This window comes from Amblyomma maculatum, chromosome 3 (genome assembly GCF_055883805.1).
Source record: "Amblyomma maculatum isolate TAMU_Amacu chromosome 3, ASM5588380v1, whole genome shotgun sequence".
Lineage (NCBI taxonomy): Eukaryota > Metazoa > Arthropoda > Arachnida > Ixodida > Ixodidae > Amblyomma > Amblyomma maculatum.
Window position 1 is genome coordinate 152,291,877 of NC_139346.1, and position 16,354 is coordinate 152,308,230.

The window sequence follows — 16,354 nt, forward strand, 5'->3', positions numbered from 1 at the left end:
ACGAGTGAACTGAATGACCTGAGATGCTGAAATCAGTAAGCACTGTTTGGGGATGCCTCTATGATTAGCCTTTCAGAATAAAGTTCTCTATATTCAGGAGAATTGAATACTTGGAAAGCACATTCTGATGAGAACCAGAAAGTCTTAAAATGTAATGTTAAGCTCCCCGAGACTTTAGCATAACCTTAACGGCTCTGGCAGAGCATATCTCTGAAAATGAAGTCTACCAAAATGGCACCCAATAGCCCAGCAGTTCCACCCCTGCAAGCATGTGTATTACACCCTGCCCAATACTTGTCCACAAAAGCACACACGAGCTCAAGAACAGCTGCTGAATGATACATGCTCTAACAGCAGCTGCATACTGATCTAAGAAATCAGCAGACCTGGCCCCTCCAACGTGTTCTGCCCCTCTTATAATAAAAGCACTGCCAGGGGCTCACCTGAGGAGGTACCACCTGGGGATTTTGCTGTGGTGGAGGGCCTTGCTGCACCTGCTGTGGCTGCCTTGGCTGGTAGTATGCCTGCCCCACATGCTGCCAAGAGCCAGAGGTCACAATAACCGGTCAGTCATGCAAAATGCAATAATCAGCATCCTTCTCTGTGAAAACATTTACCACTCTCACTGACCCTACACAGAACACAAAAACACCACAGCTGACACAGGGTAGGCCATATACAAACCCGACCCTTTTCCTCAGGATCTGCCCAGTCTAAAACACCACAGCTGACACAGGGTAGGCCATATACAAACCCGACCCTTCTCCTCAGGATCTGCCAAGTCTAAAAAAAGTGGGACTGGTAGCTCATTGATCTCTCTACTGAGCCAGAATCATTCAGAAGTCCGTCGTATATCGACTTTTTTTGCGATTTCATTTTCAGAGCAAAATGGGCAATAAGCATGACCTTGCACTAGAAAATTATCTGCATTAACATCGATAGCTCTCATGTATGTGTGCCCTGTGTTCATTAGGTACAAGGCAAAAACGCTTCTAGCGCCACTGGTTGCCAAGAAAATGGGTTACTTGTCACAAAAAGTGATGTTTTGAGATAACTGGCTTTGAACTGAATAAAAAGCACTTTATCACAAAATTATACTCAATAAATGCTAACAAGCATTTGTTTCAAAAGCCATATGCTTTCAATAGCCATGTGCTAAATATTCACCTCAACAATCACTATTTTTCTTGTTTAATCGCTTTTCCGATTTTCAGGCCTTTTTAGCGATCAGCCGTGAGCCTACGGTGGAAGAAAAATTATCCAACGGTGCAGCGAGGAGTGGCTCTTTAGTGTGACCGTTATGCATAATGCGGCCGCCAGGTGCAGCACTGGTACTGGCAGGCCTCTTGTCGCTCATTTTGGTTTGTGGGTTTAACGTCTCAAAGCAACTCGGACTATGAGAGATACCGTAGTGGAGTACTCCGGAAATTTAGACCACCTAGGGTTCTTTAACGTGCACTGACATCGCACAGCACATGGACGCCACTTCGTTTCACCTCCATCGAAGCGCAGCCGTCGAGACCGGGATTCGATCCCGCTTCCTTGGCACAGTAGTCGAGCACCATTATCACTGCGCCACCCCGGCGGGGCAGACTGACACTTCTATGACCGTGCTTGGCCCAGGCGCGCGATCTCAAAACGTAAGATATTCGCTTTCTTGAAACAGGCTTAATTTTTTGTTGGAGAGGAGGAGGAGGAAAGGCAGGGAGGTTAACCCGTAAAAGAAACCGGTTTGCTACCCTGCAATGGGGGAAAGGGGTGAGTGGATATAAAAGTTGTGAGAGAGGGATGGATGAAGTTAGTACAGTCAGATCACAGACATGTCACAATCACATCACGTCACAGGTGTAGCTTTATAGTGCTGTCCCCATTCCGTGCTACTATTCAACTCAAGGACCAATTTGCGCTTTGGCGTGTTCTCATAAGAAGGCATTTTTCTTTCTTTACCAATGTATAGCCACATTCCCGAAGACATGTTTCATCCGTCTGTATGTGCTGCCAACGCCCAGAATATTGAATAATTACAACTTGTATAAGACTAGTGGAGCCCTGTGGTGAGCGGCATTACCACAGTACAAAATGATGGTCACCATAGGAGTATTCAAGGCTTCCAAAACCACTGCCTTGGTGTTAGCCATTTAAATAACAGTCATATGATATGATGAAAAAAATGATATTTCGGGTAAAACTGCACTCAAATAGTGCATCAGTAAACCACGTGTTTTAGGCAGAATGCTTGAAGTCAAGAGCCAATCTCTCTACAACAAACTGTTGCAACTTTTTTACTGCCGACAGATGAAACCTAACAATCGCTCTAAACCTGTACACAAAAGAGCTACACATTGCATATACATATATTATCGTGAGGCAACCAATAGTAAAGGAATAAAATTCCTTTGCCCGTGCCAATGTGAAAACTTTGTGAATTCGAACTGCAAACATTTGAATTGGTTTTATGGGGCTTATACCCGTGTTACACGGACAATTTCAACTGCCGTTCAGTTAAATCACAGTTCAGCGTTCCAACTGACGTTGAACTGAACGGCAGTCGACTGTAGTTACACGGAACATATCGCGAACCTCAGTTGACCCCCAGAATCACGTGATCCTCCACATGCAAGCAATTCTTACTAAAAAAAGTGCTTTATTTTTCATATATAAATTACTTTGTACAACATTTGCACACTTTATATTATTAAATTGCACATTTTGCACGAGTTTTCTTTTTCGAGTATGGAACAAATGAACTCGACACAAAGCCAAGTCAATCCATTTGAGGTGCGTCTGGCTTCGCTGTTTAATCGTCGCTTTTTGCTGCCGCTTCGCGCGCTTGTGTTTTGACACTCGTTTGAGTATTTAAAGTTGCAGGCTGGGACTTGCGTTAGCTAAGGCAGCAACCTTTCATGTGATTTTAGAACGCACAGCGGTTGGAAATGCCGCCGACTCGGTCGATGCGGTGCGTCCGCTGACAGCCACCTTGTCAGTTGACTGGTTCAACTGGGACCGCCGACCTCAGTTGAACTGAACCGCAGTTGAGATTTCAACTGCAGTTGGCGCTGCCGTGTAACATCGCTAACTGCCGTTCAGTTAAACTGACCGCCAACTGAACTGCCGTTGAAAACGCCCGTGTAACAGGGGTATTAAGGTCCCAAAGCGACTGAGACCAGGATGTCTAGCAAACCACTATTTTTAAAATCACCGACTTTTCCACGTTTTCCCTTACTATTTCAGTTCAAGTTCCCTGAAGAAGAGGCTAAAAAATGTAGCTGCTGATAATAATGAGCATAGACGAATAGTTCCCAACAAAAAGCTATTTATTTATATTCTGCATTTTACAATAGTGAAGGGCTGTTAATAGCCGGTAAAAACGTCAAAAGTTTACTGAAAATTAAAACCACATCGATCTTAGCCTCAGCAGAGCTCTTTGATACTACCACTTGGGAAACTTCCTATAAGCCCCATATATAAAAAAAAAACAGCGATTTTCATTGGTCAAAATCCGGGCGTATACAGAGTGCCTCGCATTGAGGCACCCTAGGTGCATAATAGAGGCGGCACCAGCGGCCATTAAAGGAAACTGCGTCTAAGTTGCAAACTCTCAGATTGTGGATAAATGAGCAGTCACCTGGAAAATAAAATTAGTTGAAGACTTGCAGTATCGAAAATTCTTTAATATAACAGCCGTAGTGTTAATTAAAGGTAGACGCGAGTCTTAGAGCCATCGAAAATGGTCAAAAATTGAGAAAAACATTTTCTGAATGTTTATCTTTTCAAGCGCCTGCACTCAAAGCCAGGAAATTCTTAACGTCACGAAATACCCCTCCAAAAAAAATAAACTTGTTCGAACTTCCTGCACGTGCCGCGGGCGTTGCAACCGGCAGATCACTGCCATTTTGAGCTTAGTTTGAAACTGTTTTCTTCATGCAGAATTTGCGCCATCTCAAAATGGCTTTGCTCAAGCGGACTGGCGCGTGCCGGTTTTCCGAAGGCCGTTCACCGATTAGCTCTCACGCGATGCGCTTTTCAAGCGCGCAGTTTCGAATCTCCCATTGGCTGGCATGATCAAAGTGTCATTTGTTTTCTTTTGCATTCGTGCCACTTCGTACGAGTATGCGTTTGCGCTCGTGTTTCTTGACACACCGCTTTATGCAAAGTGAAATGTAAATGCACTGCAGAATGTCTCGTGCCATTTTCCCTGACTTGACGAAATGTTTGATGGCTTCCCTGACATTCCCCTGATTTTTCCCGGTGCATGAAGTTTCCCCAACGATTCCCAGTTGCTAACAACCTGGAGACGCCGAAGTGGAGGACTGCGGAAATTTCAACCACCTGCGGTTTCTTAACGTGCAATGACATCGCATAGCATACAGGCGCCTTGGAAGTGCAAACATTCGAATTTCTTGTCAATTCAAACTGCACTACTTGGTCTGATCAAGCTTCACAGGAGTGTATGTGCAAAGCAGCCAGCTGATCCAGACTTGAGTCGTTTCTGCCAAGGCTCATTTGAACTATGGTACAATACAACTTAAAATAAACAGCACTGCTAGCTATGGGTCATCGCACGCTGCACTGTATTACTCCTCTGAACAGTAAACAAAACCAGCATTTTTTTTTTGTGATGTTTATTACGTCGAGACAAAAAAGGATATGAAACTAGACCATACCACACAAACCGATCCATCAAAATTCTTGAGCTTAAAATTTAATTTGATTATAAAAGCAACCAGAAAAGCTTCCACAGTGAACTATCTTCTGTCGCTGTCATTACCCTTAAACAAACAGCAAGGCTTTCCACAGTAAAGTGCCTCCTCAATTTAGCCTGTTCACAACCATGGACATGCGTTACTTGTGTCGACAGATAGCCCTATTTATTCTACACTATCTAAAATACCTCCCAAAGATTGAAAGGAAAGAGTAAATAACATGTAAACAGAGCAACAAAATGTTCGCCGTGGCAGCCCCAACAACATAGCATTTATGCCGGAAAGCAGCTGCTTAGTTTGAAAAATGAAGCCCTTGGAGTCCATTTCTACAGGATAACCATTTTAAACATGAACAAGGTCTAATGTAAACTTTTGTAATTAAAACAAAACAAAAACATGATAGCATCGGTTGCAGTGTTCTTTAGTTTAGGTTTAACATACCGATGTGAGAGGCTACGAAGGGCACCGTAGTGCAGGGCCTCTGAATGTTTGACCACCTCGGGTTCTTAAGCACGGACATCGTGTGTACCGACATTGTGATGCTACAGTCTCGCGTCCATCGAAACGTGGCAGCCAGGACCAGTTTCGAACCCGGTGGCATTCACCCAGTGACACATGTGCTTTTTCCCATGAACAGCTTTTGCAAGTAAAGCTGAGGACAATTTTCAGAGATAAATACAGTGATGCCTTCTGTACGACTCGGAGCCTCATTTGAAATTTGCCAGTCCCACAAACAGCTGCAAGAGAGTTGATTCCTTTGTCGTTCTCTTCCTGTAAAGAGAAGAAAGAGTGCACCCTCTTTCTCACCATGGTGGCCGGGTGCTGGGGCTGCTGTGGCTGGGGGGGTCCCTGCCCCAGAGGTGATGGCCCCTGGGCCAGGTACAGCCCACCCGGAGGGGGCGGCTGTGACCCCAGCGCCTGCTTGCTCATCTCATGGGCCCCGGCGGCGCCAGCGCTGCTCACGCCCCCTCGTGACAGCGGCTGCACGTGCGCAGAGGACTGAGGAGAAGAGGCAGCACCAAGACAAACAGTGGCATACTTGTGCTTTACGACAGCCCACACTAAATATAGACCGAATCATGCAAATGCCTCCAATTCACAGTTCTATTTACATGGGTAACCTTTAAGTAGTCAAATTGCCACTACTATTCCCCTCCACACAGGCAAAAAAAAAAAAAGAGCTCCCTATAACTGAAATTGAAGACAAGTTCTCCCATGCATTTCAGTCTAACATTCCAAATACAACAATGACACACATACTCCTAAAGCTCACCCCTCTGATCTCTCCACAAATTTCCATATTTGGTGCCCACTTTAGCAACAAGTGCGCAAAAATGCAACGTAGGTGCAACAGCATGCTGTTTCAGACAATATGACTCGTGCTTGCGAAATCAAGCTCTTCTGTCATCTATATAATGCAAGCTAAATGTTGCTTGCACGGACAGAAGCAAGCATGACTTCCATATGCATATAACAATTTGGGCAACAGAGAATGCCAAAGCACGATCCATATCCTTCGACCCACAAATGTACTTGTACCTAAGACCCATTCAACGCAGACGGCCATACCTTGTCCATGTTTAACTTAGCTTCTCGCATTGAAAACAAATGTAACATCTGAGAGGGAGTAGGAATCCAACACTTACATAGGCGTGTTGCAGTCTGTAGTCTTCTGTGCTCAATCGGCAACACAGGCAAAGAAAGAAAAGAGTAAGGGAGCACAATCAAGCTTCAATCTAAAAAAAGGAATCTTAACAGTCACCTCCTCTAGTTTCCCAGCATTAGCAACAATCAAAATATCGCGCTTGGGGTATCCTTTAGACGACAAGTACAGGTCCCTTCGGAAATCATCCAAACCAACCTATACACAACCTTAAGTCCTGACTGTATGCTCAAGGAAGACAAAGGCCATTGAGCAAATGTAGTGTACCAGAATCGGCAGACAAGCCTTGGTCTCACTGGCTCCTGAAATACGGCAGGGCATGTGTAATCAAATGATACTGAAAGCAATGGTGGCACTCCATTTTTGTACCTCCCACCTTTGTCAGTATCTAAAACAATGCAGAGTACTACTTTCTGCAGCCACTACTTTTATCGTGCAGCTTTTTAAGTGTGATTTTGTTCAATGCATTGTGATTCCAGCCACAGGCTGTATAAACTTCAATGCATTGTGATTCCAGCCACAGGCTGTATAAACTTTCAAAGACTAATTTCTCAATAAAGGTGGACAGTCACACCACAACAAAACTAAACATTGGTTATGCTGATGGCCAGCTGCTTCACGGATTTTTCATGCCAGGCCAATGCAGAAATGTTCCACATAGGGATGTGTGGTTACTAGATTTTACAGCTTTCCTGCAGGACAAGCAAAAAAGAAAATCGGCAAATTTCATTGTTGCTCCTGCAAATGATCATCGAACATTTCTTACTAGCTGTTACTGAAACACATTACTGCAAGCGTAGCTTTCTAAAAAACGTATACACCAAATTATGGCTGAATTTTTCTGTTTGTTTGTATTACGTAAGACATTACTGTATGCGGATCACTACGTGGTTTTCGTACGACTATAAGATCTATAATTGAGCTTTTTTTTTTCACCAGTTTTGCTTTCAACAGCCAAGCAACGGCTAAATAATATCGATGTCAAACCTAAATCACGTGAGGAATTTTTTTTTCACCAGTTTTGCTTTCAACAGCCAAGCAACGGCTAAATAATATCGATGTCAAACCTAAATCACGTGAGGAATTTTTTTTTAAAAATGCGACGTAAGCCGTACTTCTTCACTCGTTCCTGCTCCCAAGGCAAGCTGGCTTCAGCATTGTGACAGGGAGAGATTATATCCCGGTTTCCCGTGACGTACACTCGACCGATGTCCTGAGATTGCTTTATTGTTGAAACCAAAGTGAAATAGGCAAGAAAGGATTTGATATTAAGTTATTTAACGGTCGTAGAAAACTAGCATATGATCTAAGTCTAGTAAGGCCTTACACAATACTACAAAAGAATAAAACAGGCTACCAATTGGATGTCTATAATTCTTTAAAGAAAAAAAGAACGTCTGGTAGCAGGTTGAAACTAGACTTTCCTGTAGTCAATGCCCAATACAATAGAGATGCAAACAATGAACATCCCATTATGCTTCCGCCTGTTCTCTTCTGGCTGCTGTGGTCGAGCCACACAAGGTATAGGCAAAATAAAGCTTTCAATAGATCCTTTACACCAACAACAACTTGCAAGCATTTCACCGGGCTTAGCAAGAAGCCGGAAAACGGGTGCACTCACCTCGAGAAACCTGCACTGGATTCTGTGTTCTGTGCTGTATACTGATTGAAGAAGCAGTCAAGGATGATACACACGGTACACAAATGGCAAAGTGCATTCGGGAAGCACACTTCTTAAGTCATAAAAATTGTCAAACTTTATACACAGGTAAGCTGTTTAACAGTGGAAATACTCGGCAGACACGAGCTGAATAAAGTAAGGAAGATTCTAAAATGAATTTACTGAAGCCTGAACTTCAGCCTTTGCTAAAGTGTGCTACAGCAATCTGCAAAAAACAGCCAATGTGTTTCTCAAAACAAAACTTTGAATGCACTGAAGACAACTTAATTTCGTGTACATTAATAGGAAAACTTTTGTTCAGTAATGTTGTTTCAAGATTACTAAAAGATGGGGAAAAAATGGTATGGAAAAAATGCCGGCCGTAAATGTTCGAAAATCTATTCTCCCCTAGTTCTGAAGTTTAAAGCATGAAATGATGTGCTTTATAGTAACGACTTTTCTGCACCGTGTACTCTGTCCAAAACTTGAAATGTACAACAGCCTAGTGAGGATCACAACTACCTGTACTATCCTAAAACTCCTAATTTGGATTTAATGTTCTTGAACTAAACAAAAGAAAAAAGAAGTCGACACACACGAGGGTTCACCTAGCACGCTCCGTCTTAAATGGCAGCCCAAGAGGCTTTTCAACGTCCTCATATTTATCAAAACCTTTCAGGTTTCCTTCTCCAACACACCAAATTTCAAATAACGTAACAAAGCAGGAGATCATTATCAATCAAATGTGCGCATTACATCCGGCGAAGCAAGAAACGGCCGAAAGGCGGAGATGGTCCCGAACAGTATACAATCTCACGAGCACCGCCCTCGTTTCCCGCTGACGTTGGCTTATTATCCGGTACGGCGTAGCTGATGTATCGCTTCAAAAAAACGAAACAAACACCAATCGTGGCAGTGACCTGTACAGTGCGCAATCCCCACCCTCCCTCCCTTTCCTTCAAACCCCCCTCGCATTTTCACTTTTAAGCCATGAGAGCACATATCGGTTGTATTCTCTGGAACCAACCCCACGGGCTGCAAACACGCCGAAACCCGGTATCGGCTGCACGCGACGAGCGAACCACAAGTGAAAAAGGATGCGTCCACAACGAAGCAGAAGCCGAACTGTCGGCCAAGAAGAAGCTCGCGCCGCTCTCGTCGCCGCCAGCACCGTCTCCTTCGACGATCGTCGTCACGAAGGCCGAGGGCGATGCCGCCGCGGCCGGCAGCCCCCGCCTCCTCCTAGCGAAACGCATGCGAGACGTCTGCTGCTTCGCGCGGCGGCAGCAATCCAAGATGCGACGACGACATGGTGCTGCTGTTTGCAGCGACAACGAACGCACCAAACGAAACGGACACGAGGTCCCGGGGCCGTGGAACACCGCAACCAAGTGGCACACCGCAATGCCGCGGCCGTCACGACAGCAAGCAGAAAGCAACGGCAAATCTGCACGGGAGAGGGGGACCGGCGATTGAGCTCCTGCGCCAACGCGCGCTGCCGGCGGCGAGCGAAGCAGCGGCAACAACCCGTGACGTAGAGAGGGCGGCCCGATGACGTCAAGCGCGGCGCGTCGGCGCTTCTTCGACCGATGCCCGAGAGCGCGCGGGCGGGCGAGTTTCGGCGGCGGCGGCCTTCGAGGAATGCCATCTTTACACATCGCGCGCACAAGCGCTCTCTTCGCGTGGTGACCGCCGCCTCCTCGCCCTCAGCAGCGTACCGGCACGACAGGCGCTACGATGATTTCAGACGCCGCTAGTGAGTGACCCGCATCGCGTGGGGAAAGGGGAGGAATGGAACGAAGGCGGATCGGCATGCCGAGGAATTTCGCCACCGAATTACAGCAATGAGAAAAGAGTATTCGATGCCGAAGTCGCACATTCTACTCACTCGAAGCACAAATGGGCAGCTCCAGTTCACGCGCGCGTAATGCGCTTACAGATCAGTTACACCGCGAGAAACATCGAACGAGCTGACGTTACGCGATAGCTATCTCAATCAGACGAACATAGATAGATAGCTACAGCGGCCAACCAACTCGGACTGCCCGCGTGGCACACGCATTTGACACACTAAGGTGTGATACCACGACGTTCGAGACAATCGGCAGCCGCTTAGTAACGATTACGATTGAGGAGGAGGCAATGACAAAGGCGGGTCGCACCAGCGCTTGTTCTACAGTGTAACGCCCTGACAACACCGAATGTGGACGCGCCGTGCCGGCGAACGGTGTCGGGAACCTTTGCTCCGCTTGTCAAAGAAAGTAGATGGTGCAACAAAGCGGCCGCAACTCTCTTCCTCTCCAGACCCCCCTTCGCACAGGCCCGAGGGTAAAAACATCCCGAAATGCGGCGCAGCCAGCTGCTACTACTACGCAGCGCCTTCCAAAATGTAAACAGGCCGCAGCTCTGGCAACGCTCGTCGTCGCCGCTGTAGCAAAACATGGGAAGGGGGGCTTCGTCAGCGGACGGGTTAAACGACCGACCGAGCGCAGTGGCGAAGTGAGCGCAGCGATGTGTCAATCGGTCCGCTGGCTCTGTCACCACACGACGCCCGCCAGGAGCTCACGCCCTCTTCGACTCCCTCTCTCCTCGTGATCCGGCCAGAGAGCAACAACCAGCGTCCGGAGCCGCGAAAACTGAGGCTCGACAGCAGCGCGCAATTTCCGGCGCCCACGGGCAACTGGTGTGGTTGGGGGGAGGGGGCATACCACTGGCACACCACCGTTCCACCAGCGCGCGCCAAGACGTTTCCGAGAAGAGGCAGCCGCCTTTATAAATCCACTAGGCTGCACTCTTCCGAGAAAAACAAATTTGATAAAGAAAACAGCACACATGATAACCCAGTGCCATATACTCTGAAAGAGAACTACCGTAGCAAATCACGATAATATTGATTAGGTGAAACGGCCTTACCATCTCATGGAACAATGGACCCATATGGTTACAAAGAACGGTCTCGCTGGCCAGCAAACAATGAAATTTTAAAAGATGCACAATATGTGGCAAATGCACAAAGATTTTCTGCGAGCAAAATAAGTTGAAGCTGACAAAAAGATAACCGAGTCCATGCCGATAAGATTCTCGATACTCAGAAAACGCTGCCCTTCCCAACGACTTTTCACTATGGATTATATAAGGTTGCCAATTTACAAATCCTGGCTTAGTAGGACATACAACCGATGCAATCATCGATCTCGCCGACATGGTCTCATGCAACACGAGCATGTCAAATTGTTGGGAATGAAGGTTCGGTGCACTGGCCGTTCGGCGTGCTTTTTTTTTTTTTTTGTCTCCTCCGATATTGAACGCCAGGTTTCCAGCAATTTTTTTATAATCCGCCCACCTTAATTCATTTCCAGGATGGGCCAACTGTCTTTGGACAATTTCAAATTTGGCAGTGGTCTCTGACGTCATCTCTCAAATGACCGTACAGGAAATTCCGTTACGGAGAAGCCCCCATTTTTTTTTTTTTTTTCCGCGGGGGGTATTAAATTGCTTTATCGACTCTCGTGTAATGTTGCGAGAGCAACTCCGGAGACAAAATTTTACAACTCTAAGCTCTCCCACACACGCGCATTAGAACGAATACGTACACAAACCGAGATAAGAAAGGCCGTATGTGCTGTATCGGCCAGGATTTGTAAACACAATCCGGTCCCGGATTATGTTAGCGCATAGCACGCCGAGGATGGCTAGCATGATAGCACGCCAAGGCCGCCCACCGAGCATAAATTGCCGCTCTATGAAAGTGATGTTCAATCTCTTTGGCTTCTTTCCTGTTATTTTTTTTTATTCTCCCTCAGATACTAAATGAGTCTCTCTAGTCTCTCACGGACACTTTGGAATGCGAGAGAAAAACGCACATCGCGATAGATGAAGGATAAGATAAGACCACGGCGACTAGAAAACGTTTCGCTCGTCGTCTCTCGAAGTGCATGTACAGGCGTCGCAAATCAGAGAACCGCGAAACGTGGGTTCGGCTTTTCTTAGGGGCCCGCACCTCGATCCCCCTCCTGTACGGCAAGCGGAGTTGAAACATTACACCCCTGCGACTCTTTCCCCGCGATGCGGCGCTTGACAAATATCATGGCCCTAGGCGCTACATGTAGGCTCCCTAACCGTGGCCCTTAGTGCCGTGCAAAGGCTTGGTCAAAAGAGCAATCAACTGGCCGCTCTTGCTTAACTGACGGAAGATGAGCCTGATAAAACGCAGAACGGCAAGACTGCCACTTCGACCAGGATTCATGACACACGAAACGTCGCGCCTCAAACCAGACAGCCAAAAATGCTTCCGTGACGGACCACGCTTGGTCACGTGACAACCACCAGGTGACAACTTGGTGTGTGTGTGGGGGGGGGGGGGGGGTTCCCTCTCCACCAAGAAAACACAGCTATGGCGGCAAGAATAAACAACGATGTATCAACCTCCCAGACCATGCTCATCAAAAACTTGGCCCCTCGGTTCGCTCGTACTGCGGCGCAGGCAAGCGACGGCAGACGAGCCTCAGACGGCGGTAGCGGACTTTGGGGCAGCGCCCGGGCCGGGGGGCGACGACCAACACGCCGGTGGAGAGAAAAACACTCCGTCGCCGCCAACAACACGCCGCGAACGTCCAGGTCCACGGCGAGAAAGGGCTGCGAAACCCGGGAGAGAGCCGCTACGAACAGCGCTTCGTCGTGAGATGGGGAGAGGGGTGCAAGCGAAAGGAGCAACCGTCATCGCAAGACTGGCACGTGCAGAGCGCGTGCTCGCCGCGCAACAAGCAGGCCGAAGAGCGGCCAGCCGGTCAGCCCAGTCCCCCGATTGCAAGAGAAGGCGCGTGCTCCGGAAAATGATGGCATGCCGGTGCGGTAGTGCTTGCTTTCTTTTTTCTTTTTTTTTTTTTTCTTCCTGCACGGCGAAAGCGGGTCGCGGCGAAGTAGCGGCCGCTATGATCGCTGAAAGCCTCTAGTGCTTTCAGCGATCTTCAGAGCTTTCAGGAAAGTACTCGAACGGAAAGCCGAACAAGAACCGTGCCTTATGCCTGACTCCCAATTGACACCACATCGTGACGTCACAGTCGACGCGGGTAATTCGAACAGTGCTTTAGGACGGTATTATCGATCTGGCCAAGTTCAAACTTCCGATATTATGTTTTCCCCCTCAGCGCATAATGTGCGACCACGAGCTAACTCTCGAGCCACCAATCAATCTAGCGAACACTTCGAGCCATGTTGCGCAGTTCGTGTACGACGGGGGCGTCGTTTTACGCAGTAGCCCATTCACGATAAGTGAATCAGTGCATTGAGGAGGTGCTCCCTTTCGAAACTGGCCGGCCCACAACACAACGTTCCACAGTGAGCCATTGATCGAAAACACGACTGCTTCCCGCGGTCGTTGACGTGTTTCGGTTGCCTTTTTCGTTGCGCGCCAAGCCGGGGGTGAGTTATGACAATGGCTGGGCTCGTGCGCATACTGCTAACAGACATAGCACGTGCACGCAGTGTACGCACTACACGTAACTGTGAGATGATACAGAGCGAGCTTTTATTTTCTTGCTGCGCGAGCACTGTGAGTGATCGCACTGCACGGCGGAATAAACACACTCAACAGCACATATCATCGTCGCAGGAGGAGGGAAAAGCACCGGAATCCGAGGCCAGAACGCAAGCAACAACCGGCGGCGACGCCGGCGGAGCGCGGCAACGGTCGGAGAGCGGTGAGCGCAGTGCGGGCGCCACCGGCACCACGGCCACCAGAAAGTGCACCGCCCCAAACGCGCGCGCTCAAAGGTCAACGCATTCCGCGCCGCGGCTCGCGTACCCTCCTCGCAAACCGCGCGAAGCCGCGAGCAGCGCCCTCCGCGAAAGCGACAGTGAAGGTGAGAGAAGAAGAAAAAAAAAAAAAAAACGCACGCCGAGAGGAAGCAACGAAAACTAAAAAAATAAAGAAAAAAAAACGAATGGGGCGAGAGTGTTTACAACCCGAAAAGATGAAGTTAACAAAATGCGGGTAAACGAAAACTCACGAGGCTGGCAACAACCCTCCTTGCCCCCGAAGGGGCAAAGGACTCGAAAAGGAGAGGCGATAGCGGCGGGAAAAACTGATGAAAAGGTAAAAACGACGGAATAGAAAGGGGGGGGGGGGGGGGGGAGGCCCGAACGCACAGGGCGAAAATCCACCGGGCGTCCGCGGTGACAACGACAGCCAGGTGAGCGGTAGCAGCCTGTCGTGTCCCGCCTTCTCTCCAAACACGGCTTCGCAGTTTAGGGGGGGGGCAGCCGCGAGGCGCTGAAGGTAAGCGCAGGGCTCGTGCCCGCGCTGTTGTGCCCGCATTCTTCCTCCACAAACGAAGCGCGGTGTCTCCCGCCTCCCCTGTACAACGACGCCACGAACAGGTGCGAACAGGGTCTGGCAAGGCAGGCAACGAGGCACGTGCACTGCACCACTGAGGGAACCAACCCGGAAGATCGACCGACGAAGACCACGCGCATACCTTTCCGGTCCCCCACAAGCGAGACGGCAAGAAGAACATAGTGGAAGGTGGAGAGTGTAAAGAGAAGATATCAGTCAGCACGTACCGGGCACGGACAAGAAAGGCACTGCACGTGCGACCACTGCGCGAAAGGCCAAAGGCGCGGTCAAATTCTCCAGTGGCGTGAAACGAAAATGATCTCAACCTGGTTCACTTCTCGGAGAACGATTACACGGGAAATAATACAAAGAATAGAAATCAAGTTGTATAAGTAACCCCGAACCGAGTGGTATCACCACAACTGCGCCAACGCTGGGAAGGAACGGGACTAGGTGGGTGTGAAACAAGGCACCGCCGCCGTAGAGAAATATCTGGACTACCTAAGGATTCTTGACGCGCGCCGACGTCAAACGGCACACGGGCGCCTTTTTGACATCGAAATACGGCAGCCCGAGCCCGGGTCCTCCGGCTCAGTCAGTAGTCGAGCGCCTATATCTACTCAAAGACAGCGGAATATAATGACGCGAGACGACCGCGGCGATACTGCAGTTGTGGGCACGATTACTGGATAAACCTTCTTCCCGCGTGACTGAGACGATCCGACAAAGCGTTTGAGCACCCACCTTCCCCGCCACACGCACACACAGCGAGTTATGTCAGCGTCTCTTCGCCCATCTACGAAAGTGACTGAAAAAAGCGCACGTCGCGTCTTTCTCAGCACTGCAGAACTGCGTAACCTCCGCGTGGATCACACTACACCTTAAGCGTTTAGCACAGACGGCAAAGGTACGCCCGCCGGAATCCAGAAAGACGACGCAAAAGCTGCAGAGTTCAACCGAAGAAAAAAAAAGTTCACAAACCGCTCCGGGCCCGCAGACCTCCCCCAACGACACAACCAGCCGCACCTGGGAAAACGAAATTTCGAATGATTGGCACTAGTTCTCTGGTTCGATCGATAGTGGAATTTCAACAAGGGCGAAATACCAAAAAAAAAAAATAAAAATCGGGGAAAAGCTCGTCTTAGGCGCGCTTTAGAGACAATTAATTTGCTCAGATTATTCGAAAACATTCCACCCGGTTGATTCACAGGCCACCGTTTATTTTAGAGGGGGGGGGGGGGGGGGGCGTGAAATTTCAGTGTCACGAGTTTAATCGGCTCGTTCTTTTCCGAAACCACTACGGACACGGCGGCGCAGTGCAGAGTTCAGTTCCCCCTTGGTACTGTGCTACACCAAAGCACGGCATGAACTGCATTGTGTAGGAGGTGTAGAGTAGCGACTACTATCCAACGACAGAGGCGCGAACTGCGCTGTGCAGGTTCAAGCACCAAGCGGGTGTCACTAGTTTCTCTTTTTTTTTTCCCCAGTGGCTTCACCACAAGACATCGTGCGCTGCAAAGGCGGAAATAACCGAGATTCGACGATCGGCCCACTTCTTTCTCCTGCGAGAGAGAATCCAATCTGCGCGAGACTAAACAGGAAAAAAAAAAAAAAAAACGCGAACATAAATCCTCGTAGAGAAGAAAATGGCGGGAAAACGAAACAAAGAAAACTCGCGGTGGCGGAGCGTTAGCGAAACAGCCGGGGCTGTCCGCCGCTCAGAGCGCGCAAAAAAAGATGCGAGCAGAGGGAGAAAGGGGGCCACCTGCTTCCAACAGGTGGCAGCCATGCTGAGGCTGGCAATTATTACAACGGCCGCCGACATGAGCTCGCGCAACGCGACGCTCCTCTCAGTCCCAGAACAGGCGCCCGAAAAGGGCTGCACACAGAAGTCGCGCAAACCACCATCACGCGCGCAACCAGCAAGCGGCGTTATCGGAGAAAGCCCGGTAGGAGTCGGACATGGCGAGCGCACAACACGTTTCCAAATACTT

The 16,354-nt window shown here is 48.7% G+C and overlaps 1 protein-coding gene across 15 annotated transcripts in view; it reads right to left on the reverse strand.

Moving 5' to 3' along the window:
• LOC146196490 (eukaryotic translation initiation factor 4 gamma 3-like) overlaps positions 1-16,354 on the reverse strand; it is a 111,758-nt gene that overhangs the window by 79,413 nt on the left and 15,991 nt on the right. For 4 of the 15 annotated variants that reach the window (XM_084598234.1, XM_084598232.1, XM_084598233.1 and 1 more), the window contains exons 1-5: positions 9,128-9,449; positions 7,988-8,028; positions 6,350-6,375; positions 5,511-5,702; positions 444-536 (exon numbers count right to left, since the gene is read on the reverse strand). In XM_084598234.1, coding sequence (XP_084454360.1) covers positions 444-536; positions 5,511-5,702; positions 6,350-6,375; positions 7,988-8,028; positions 9,128-9,282 — 507 coding nt within the window. In that variant the 5' untranslated portion in view covers positions 9,283-9,449. Of the gene's footprint in view, positions 1-443; positions 537-5,510; positions 5,703-6,349; positions 6,376-7,987; positions 8,029-9,127; positions 9,451-16,354 lie in introns of those variants that run through there. The other 11 variants (XM_084598237.1, XM_084598235.1, XM_084598238.1 and 8 more) reach the window with 10 other exon arrangements.